General features: G+C 43.9%; 1 protein-coding gene across 1 annotated transcript; it reads right to left on the bottom strand.

The window, feature by feature from the left end:
* Positions 1-3,331: 3,331 nt before the first annotated feature.
* LOC149439034 (claudin-8-like) lies at positions 3,332-7,586 on the bottom strand. The gene has a single exon (XM_089659509.1). It carries the CDS (start codon positions 7,433-7,435, stop codon positions 6,761-6,763), a length of 675 nt encoding a protein of 224 aa, XP_089515635.1. The 5' UTR covers positions 7,436-7,586; the 3' UTR covers positions 3,332-6,760.
* Positions 7,587-10,272: the final 2,686 nt, after the last annotated feature.

Below are 10,272 nucleotides of genomic sequence, written 5' to 3'. Positions count from 1 at the left end.
CTGCTGCCAGGAGAGTTTGACTTCTAGGGGAGTTCATGAGTACGAGGCCTTAGACTGCAATAGGCAGCAGACAGGGGTGTTTACATGCTGCAATAGGCAGCTGTCAGGGGTGTTTACATGCTGCGGCCACAAGGTTTCATTCCTGGGCAATGTTTACCCAAAATGTAGCACTACAGTCTACCAAGTGGGGAAGCGCTGCAAACACCCTGTGCAGTGCACGCGGTTGCGACGCAATTATCAAAAATGGGGTTAAAACAGGACGTGAGGAGGCATCACATCACTTCCTCACCACTTGTCATGATTAGAACACATGGTAATGAGGGATTCAGTGAGCGCTAACCGACACAGCAGCTGATACACTAAAAAGGAAAACCATCAACCTTCAAATAAACAATATAAGATAAATAGTGCAGCGCTTGATGTTATATGACTGTACCAGTATTGGAGATGGTACAATATCCCTTACTTAAATATCAGCAGATGTGGACCATATGCATTATATGTGACCAAACACACTATATGTGATCCTCCAATAAGTTGGAAACAGGAGGAGGAGAAGGAATGACATGAACTCCAACAATTTTCACTTCACAATACAAAACGCACAATATAAATGCACAATATAGTCCAATCATCAAAGAAACACAGATGAGTGTATCCCGATGAGATCTTTGTAATGCATGTAGTCCGGCAATGTGCAGAAGAAATGAATGAATTGCGCACTCACCGGAAGCACAATTTAAATGTGCGTTTGTGTCTCATACACCAAAGGTCACTCCGACTGTGGATGAAAGGAAACTCCAAAAGATGGTTCTATGATGAAAGATGACCCATCTGGGGATTCCTACTGGCATACAGGTTCCAAACAGGATCAGCTGGATATATCTCTGAGCTTTGGAGTAATCGCCTGGTGGTCCTGTATTTCCCGTTTAGAAAAAAATCCTTAAACACGGTTGCCATTAATCAAATATGTTTTTAAAAATAGAAATATTTTTAATCACATATCACACGCTGGAATCACACACTGACTGCTGGAATCACACACTGAAATTATTTCTTGGGGACTTCAGAGGCCATGTCAGCTGAAGACAGGATGTAAAGGAACATCTCACCAATGGGACACAGACAACAAGACAACCTGACTGCATTGTTGATGTGCACATGTTGCATATGGTTGACTCATATATTTCTATTTTTAAAAACATATTTGATTAATGGCAACCGTGTTTAAGGATTTTTTTCTAAACGGGAAATACAGGACCACCAGGCGATTACTCCAAAGCTCAGAGATATATCCAGCTGATCCTGTTTGGAACCTGTATGCCAGTAGGAATCCCCAGATGGGTCATCTTTCATCATAGAACCATCTTTTGGAGTTTCCTTTCATCCACAGTCGGAGTGACCTTTGGTGTATGAGACACAAACGCACATTTAAATTGTGCTTCCGGTGAGTGCGCAATTCATTCATTTCTTCTGCACATTGCCGGACTACATGCATTACAAAGATCTCATCGGGATACACTCATCTGTGTTTCTTTGATGATTGGACTATATTGTGCATTTATATTGTGCGTTTTGTATTGTGAAGTGAAAATTGTTGGAGTTCATGTCATTCCTTCTCCTCCTCCTGTTTCCAACTTATTGGAGGATCACATATAGTGTGTTTGGTCACATATAATGCATATGGTCCACATCTGCTGATATTTAAGTAAGGGATATTGTACCATCTCCAATACTGGTACAGTCATATAACATCAAGCGCTGCACTATTTATCTTATAATGATTAGAACACAGATCAGGCTCCAGAGGCCAAAGGGAGATTTAGATGTATGTGCAAATCTACCCTAAGACCCCGATCACACCGGCTGCGACTTGCAATGTGATCTTCCATGCCATGTGAGTAGCAAATTGCATGGCAAGTCGCACCCTATTGTCCACAATTAAATTGGTCATATCAGTGCGATACTGACTTGGTTGGGTCGGCACCGATTTCTAAAGTAGTGCATGCACTACTTCAGGTGCGACTTACATAGACACCTCAAGTCACATCCGAATTTGAAATCACTTCATTGAAAGTCGCACTATTTCAAAGTCGGATCGGTGTGATCGGGGTATAATAAACAGGGGCGTCCCTAGGGTTGGTGTCACCCGGTGCGATAACACTTGCTGACACCCCTGCCAACGATCCCGGCAGAATGGATCGGATCTGCGGATTGAGCATAATGGATCGGACTCCAATCCATTATGCTCAATCCGCAGATCCGATCCATTCTGCGGGTTTCGTCGGCTTGCTTTACAACTTACCTTTTCGTGGAGCGGGTCCTGTGTCACCCTGCGCGGTAGGTGTCACCCGGTGCGGCGCGCACCCCCCGCATCTTTCTAGGGACGCCACTGGGTATAAATCGATCATTAAGGAAGTTATGGCTATTCAGTTGTTTGTAAATTCGATCATTTTGATTGAACTGCACATTACATAGTTACATAGTTAGTCTGGCTGAAAAAAGACAAAAGTCCATCCAGTTCAATCATAAGAAAACAAAAAACATTTTTAATCCTACACCCACAGTTGATCCAGAGGAAGGCAAAAAAAACCCAGCAAAGCACGATCCAATTTGCTCCTGCAGGGGAAAAATTCCTTCCTGATCCCCGAGAGGCAATTGGATATTCCCTGGATCAACTTTACCTATAAATGTTAGTATCCAGTTATATTCTATCCAAGGAAGACCTGATAAAAAAAATCAAAGCATGTGTGGCCACCATTGGAGCTCATTCGCGGGCAGAAAAAAATGCTGCAATCATACGAGTACAGCAGATAGTTTTGTTTGCATCTGAATGCAGCAAGGGCGGACTGACCATTTGGAAACTCGGGCACGGCCCAAGGGCCCGGGGTCAGTAGGGGGCCCTATGAGATGCCCCTGGTACCTTTTTCATAGGCTTTTTTGAGTTTGGGCAAGGACACAGGGGCCCCATGATCCCCTATTGCCCGGGGGCCCCATGAGTTGTCAGTCCTCCCCTGGAACGCAGCACTGTAATAATCAATGAGCCCATACACATAGCTGCGAATTCATATGAAAATGTAACCGTGCAAAAAAAAGTAGAGCACATCTGCAAATTTTATACATGAACATACTTAAATGTGTATAAATGTACTTTAGGCGAGTATTTCACGCAGGATCTTCTAGATCTGACAGCAAGATCTTGCAGAAAATATGCCCATGTGAATGAGCCCTCAGACACAGGCTGTGGGTAGGACATGCTGAGACTTGCAGTTCCTTAGTGGTTCGTGAACATTCCGCAGCCAGAGAGAGTAGCCAATGAGAACAAGACGAGTAAGTTTTACCAAAGACTTTATAGTTCATGCCAGACCCAAATCAATAGCATGTACACTGTATCAAAGTTATTGAAAACAAAAACATACAATTATTCAACTATACAATATACAATTAGGAAAGCCTATATAGTCAGGTAGTGCATTCAGTGCATACGCAGTGTATCATCCGTAGCAACCAATCAGCTTCCACCTTGTGGTTTAGAACTGCCGAAATAATACAAAATGAATTCTGGTTGGTTGCTACGGTTACCACGCTTTGCTCTGTCCTGCTAAGAAAAGCTCCAACTTTTAGCAATTAAATATATAAACATATACAATATTTCGGTAGTGCTTTATTGTCACATTGGAGTGATCTGAGCTGGACTTTTTAACGATAAAATCACCATGATGGCGAAACGATTACCATCCCAGTTAGCACCTCCTCCTTCACCTTCTTTTGTCATCTGTCTCTGTTGCCTGTATGTCACCCTTTAGGTAACTTTGTATGGGTTTAGTCATAACTAACTGCAAAGTGCTGTCACCCATAGCAACCCATCAGCTTCACATTAGGAGTTGGTTCACACTATAGAAATGCAGTCCAGATGCGTTCCAGATGCTTTTCTGCATGCGCATTTCTGACGCATTTATGGTACGTTCCAGTGAGATTTTGATGTGTTTTTTAGTGTTCTCGTGCGTTTTTGATGCTTTCTAGTTCAGTTTTTCCCCCTCTCTTTTTCTTCAATTTAAATAGAGTCGTGTGCGCTCCAGTGTGTTTTTGGTGCGTTCTGGTGAGTTTTTTATGCATTTTACCGCATTCCAGTACAGTTCTCTGCAGGAAAAATGCAGTCTGTTCTACTTTTTTTTTTCTGTAACTGGAACGCACTGGAACTGCAAGCATTGATGTGAACTATAACATTGACAACCATATAACCTACTTTCTGTGCATTTTAGAAAGCAACTGAAAGTGTAGTGTGAACTGACCCTAACTGCGGCCAGCTTGGTGAGAGAAGTGTTCTGATAGGTGGCTATGGCCAGTGGTGTATTTAGGATTTGTGCTTCCCTAGGCAACACAAAAATCGGACTCCCTCCCCAGCGAAGAGAGCCTGACACTGACCAACACAAGCCCTTTCACCCACCCGAGAGTGCCTTCCACTAGCACCCCCCCCCCCCTGGCGATAGTGAGAAAGACGCTCACCTTCACCGCTCTGAACATCCCCAGGAATGACAATCAGGTTCTGCATACATCATCAAAGCAGCCCGCATCCTCTCTCAGTCCCAACTGGTTCCCATGCAACATATGTCCCTTCTTCCAGGGGGCAGTGCAGCCCCCTAAAAAATGCCACCCTAGGCAAATGCCTTGTATGCCTTGTGGTAAATACACCCCGGCTATGGCTAACTGCACTTTGCACACTGCTCTTTCTCCTACCAAACAAGCTCATTAAACTCATATTAAACTGAAAGGTTTTTTTTATATATCTGGAAATGCTCATGTTTATCTGTCATTCATTATTTTCTTCATGTGTAAAGATTTTGCATTAACACCTAAATCACATGTATAGAAACTAGCAATCATACTAACAAAAAAATGGTGTAGTACAAAATATGCAATAAAAAAATCCAATAAACAGTAATTTAGTACAATAGTTAAAGTATAACTAAAGGTAAACCATTCGGATAGAGTCAGCATTTCATTGCTGTCTGTGTCCCCGTCAGGAAGATTCACTCTTTCTAGCTGTCCTGGGCAAATCCACCGGGAATAAAAGTGAGGGAAATCAAACATTTTGAGCTGAGAACCAAAACAGGAATAAAAGGGAAATTTCCTCATGGGGACACTTGTTCCCGTGGCAATTTCCCACACACTGTAAATTCTCTCACTTAGGGACAGTTCACATCAGAACTCAATGCGAGAAAGGTCCATTCCATACGCGTTCAAAATGCACTGTCATTACGATCTGCTGCGGATGACAATACATTTTCTTAGTAAACCAGAAAACCAAATAAAATTGATTCCACTCAAATTCCCCAATCTGTTATCCCAGCTGACCGGCCACAATGTTTGCAGGTGCTGGTCGGATTGAATACCGGCTCACCGGACACACCGAGATCAAAATGATGCATGTCCACATACTACCTTGGCATGTGGTGAACTCCTCTTAGTAAAAAATGGCTTCAGCTTGGTCTGCTACCAATGGGAGAACCCCCTCTAACATGTTTCACCCAGTAGGGGCTTAATGGTGAGGCCTCTACCATTAAGCACCATAAAAATGGAGGCATCAAAGGTAATAGGTATCGCTAGAAGTGTAAAGTATTGCCCAATAACCAAAAAAGCCTACAAAAAACCAATGTGAAAAAGAAATTCACAAGAAAAAAGCGGTTACATAAAGGACAATGCGATACCCAAACTTGTAATCAAAATATGCTTTTATTAGCAAGATAGCAATGTGAAACATTGAGTAAAGACTGCTGACAGCCATCACCTCAATGTATGACAGTACAAAAAAAAACATATGTTGTTGAAAGTTTGAGTATCGCATTGTCCTTTATGTAACCGCTTTTTTCTTGTGAATTTCTTGTTCACATTGGTTTTTTGTTCTCTACCATTAAGCCCCTACTGGGAAAAATATGTTAGAGGAGGTTCTCCCAAGATTAGGCCATTTTTCACTAAAAGGAGTTCACCATATGCTGAGACAGTGCGCAAACGTGCATCAAGTTGTTGGGGTGCCAATACTTTGTTAACTGCACCCCAAATATAGATAAAAAAACGCAGTGCATTTGCGGGCACCAGATTGCATGGTACCACAGTACCATGTGATTTGATGCAGCACTTATTTCGAAAGTAGCACACTTTTTGTGTGTTCTGGTGTGATTTGTAACCCAAAATCACACTGCAGAGGAAGATTGAGGAATTGTGCAGGAATGTGGACCACGTTCCTGTGTGATTCTGGTGTGAAACTGCCCTTAATGTTAAGTGTACAGGACAGGAAATTTAGGGAAATTTCCCTAATCAGACACAGTTGGCTAAAAAAAAAATATAAATACAAATATTAAAAAAAAAAAAAAACATTATTAACCCTTCCCTACTCCAAAATGAAAAAATAATTTTGTCTTTGGATATACTTTAAAGTAAGTTATCTTCTTCGTTCACCTGCCTGCAAGCGGCCTTGGGTTGTTACAGAAGGGGATATATTCCGCCGTAAATAAGTTCACTTTGGACCACTTGTTGCTTTGATCATCACATTACACCTCCTCACAGACTTGAAAGAGTGTCATCAGTGTTCTTTTGAGCACTGTCAACTACAATGCCTGTAGAATTTCCACAAATGGTGTCATCAAAGTGTTCTGTGACTTTTAAATTTTAAGTCCATAGTACAAGATAACTTCAAAATGATGGCCATTTCTGCCATTCTTTGTTCAGTCCTATTAGACTACCATCGCATTGTTGACATCCATCAGACATACTGACTTTTTGAATACAAACTTGATGTTTTCCTCATGATCCCTTCACGGGGAGCACTAGACATGTTTTTTTCAGGCAGACTGTAATTATATTTTGTCTCCTTTGGGGAGCAAAAGCAGCACAAGATGATACCCCCTGTGACAAGAACAAGAGCTGTTGCCCAGCCGAGATAAAGGGCGTCCCCCAACTCTCTCTTCTGAGATTGGTTGACAAGAGGGTTGTAGAAGTCTCTGATGATACTGTTGGCCGTCCACGATACTGGGATCAGAACGATGATGCCAGAAATGATGAAGCTGATTCCAGATATTAATAGGATAATCCCTTTGGTCCGCTCATTGTCTTGACCGCAGTTCGTGCACTTCATGCCGATGATGGCGACAAGGAAGGACATAAAGGACAGACAGATCGCAATGCACATCAGCGCTCTTCCTGCTTGCAAGTCGGGAGTCAGGGCAAGCAGAGAGTCGTACTGTTTGCACTGCATCCTTATGTTAACCTGTCTGTAGCAGTTCATCCACAGGCCTTCCCAGAGAGTCTCAAAGACGACGATGTTGTTCCCGATGAAAGCGGTCACCCGCCACTGCGGCATGCCCGTCACGGCACATGTCCCAACCAGGCCGATTCCGCACAAGACTAGTCCAGCTATTTGCAAGGCACTCTTATCCATCCTGCAATGGCAAATGCTGAGCAACTGATCTTTCCTGCCTTCGCAGCAAGCCCAGATCTCCTTGGAGAATACAGTTCAGACTCCGCCACCTGTAACCAAGCAAAATCCAGCAAAGACTGGCTGGAATTTCAATGTGCTGCACAGCTTCTAAAATTGAAATACCACCAAGAAGACTTGTTTGTCAGGTTCATCCAGTTTATGGACCAATTACATGATAGCACAGAGGGGAGTGTTTAAACCAACAAAGAATTCTTCATTTCAATAACTGTAACCTTTCTCGGAGCTCTTAGCCGTTTCCTTTCTTGCACTACATCATGACACTTGACAGGGCAAACAGGTTCTAGAGAAGAAGGCAGGCTGTGCATGCAATTCCTCCACTGCTTCAATACACAGCAAGTATTTCAAGTAGATGGATGGTTTCCAAAAAAACAAATGCAATCGCTCTGTAAAAGAGAAAGGGGAGATGGCAAGAAGTGAGAGACAGGTCTCCCTGCCCGAGAAACCACATTCTTTTGTATTGTGACCTGAATGGACAGACTGAGAGGTTTGAAAAAAAACAAGAGTGTGTTTTAGAAAAAAAGGTATGCAATAATTATTACAATACTTCTGTGCTCTGTATTATAGACAAACATATTGAACTACGGATAGAGGTAGATATAGATAAACACATTTCACTAGAAGATAGATAGATAGATAGATAGATAGATAGATAGATAGATAGATAGATAGATAGATAAATAGTGCTTCCCCCCAAAGGAGCTGTTGATTTTTAACTGGTTCTCCATTAAACAGTCTAGGGGATGTATTTTTAAATTTTATTTGCTTGTAGAACTTATAAGAGGAGAGGGGTTGGGGTGGTATGGGATGCTACAGCCTTGTGACAAGAGGACATGCTCAGCTAGATAAAACTTTGACCAGTCTTTAAGCCAGAAACCAAGAAGAAGACCAGAATGGAGACCCAGTAGAAACAGGAATAGTTACAGTTGGCACCCCAGAAGCACACAATTACTAAATATTGAGTTTGGGTCAGAACTCACAACATCCCATGGCAGCTGCACATCTCCCAGCTTATACTAGGCATTCCTCAGTGAGTTATCCATACCGACTCCTCAGCTCCACATGAAATTATGAATAGACCCCCCAGTTCTGCCACAAGTGGGACCTCAATGACTATCAGCCAACACTAGCATGGCTGCCTCAAAGGGGCAGCAGCCCCTGAGGCTGGGAACTCCTCCAGCAGTTCCAGACCAGGGCTGCTCCAGACCTAGGACTATTTATGTCCCCCTCCAGCCACCTACTAGGCACACCTTCCCAAGGATTGGCTGAGGTACCATTAATATTTAGGTGCTTATTTGACTTTCCCAACCCTCCATGTTTTGGAAGTCCCCAGAATGCAGGGGCAAACAATCAAAGCAGCAGCCTGTGAAACCCAGAGCAGCTCAAAGAAATCAATGGATGCTCCAATGGCTAAAGAGAAGTAAAAAACGAAAATTTCCTAGCATCCTGTACTAAGAAGGGTGCCACATATATTTATTTAAATGGCTAAACAGCTGGATGGATGGATAGATAGATAGATAGATAGATAGATAGATAGATAGATAGATCGATCGATCTGTGTCCTGCTACTGTGTTGGGAATATTAAATGTCACACAGGGTTCTGATCAGTGGTGTATTTAGATTTTGTGCTGCCCTAGGCAACACAAAAATGTTGCACCCCCCCAATGAGAGAGTGTGAGAGTTCAATAAGTGTGTGTATGTATATATGACTCTCTCTCTCTCTCTCTCTCTCTCTCTCTCTCTTCTTTCTTTCTCTCTCTTTCCTCTCTCTCTTCCCTTGCTCTCTCTCTTCCACTCTCTCCCTCTTCCCCCTATCTCCCCCCCTCCCCCCCTCTCTCTCTCTCTCTCTCCCTCCCTCCCCTCTCTCTTCCCTCTCTCTTCCTCTTCCCTCTCTCTCCCATCTCTCTCGCCTTCTCCCCTTTCTCTTCCCTCTCTTTCTCTTCCCTCTCTCTTTCTCTCTCTGTTCCCTCTCTTTCTCTTCCCTCTCTCTCTCTTCCATCTCTCTCTCTCTTCCCTCTCTCTCTCCCCCCTCTCTCCCTCTTCTCTCTCTCTCTCTCTTCCCTCTCAATCTCTTCCCCCTCTCTCTCCCTCTTCCCCCCTCTCTCTCTTCCCTCTCTCGCTCTTCCCTCTCAATCTCTTCCCACTCTCTCTCCCTCTCCCCCCCCCTCTCTCTCTTCCCTCTCTCTTCCCTCTCAATCTCTTCCCCCTTTCTCTCCCTCTCCTCTCTCTCTCTCTCTCTTCCCTCTCTCTCTCTCTTCCCTCTCAATCTCTTCCCCCCTCTCTCTCCCTCTTCCCTCCCTCTTATTTCTCTCAGATCTTATGGGACTTTACACAGACACACTGTATAATTACCCCCCACACACACACACACACACTGTATGATTACCCCCACCCCACACACACACTGTATGATCACACACACACACACACACACAACTCCTCCAAGGGCTGCTGATCTCCGGGCAGCAGAAAATGTGGGCAGGGGGTGGTAATCATACTGTGTGTGTACAGTCCCATACGATCTATCAATGTCTCATGTGCTGGATAGACAACAGGAGGGAGAGCCCAGAGAACATATCACAGCTCACCTCCTCCAGGCTCTTTCCTCTCCCACTTCTCCTCTCCCTGCTCCAGGCTTTCCCCTGGTCCCAGCTCTGAGTGTGGGCGGGGGAAGGAGCTCAGCGGAGAGCGGCCACTAAGGAACACCAGGGCACCCCTTCCAAGCGGCCAGGTCTGTCTCTCCCTCCAGCAGCAGAAAGCCGGCAGGAGGGAGAGGGGG

The sequence above is a fragment of the Staurois parvus genome, unplaced genomic scaffold (genome assembly GCF_062004578.1).
Source record: "Staurois parvus isolate SC_StPar_1 unplaced genomic scaffold, SC_StPar_1.0 ptg001162l, whole genome shotgun sequence".
Taxonomy (NCBI): domain Eukaryota; kingdom Metazoa; phylum Chordata; class Amphibia; order Anura; family Ranidae; genus Staurois; species Staurois parvus.
Note: the sequence above shows the minus strand (reverse complement) of the source record. Positions and strands in the feature narration are given on the sequence as shown.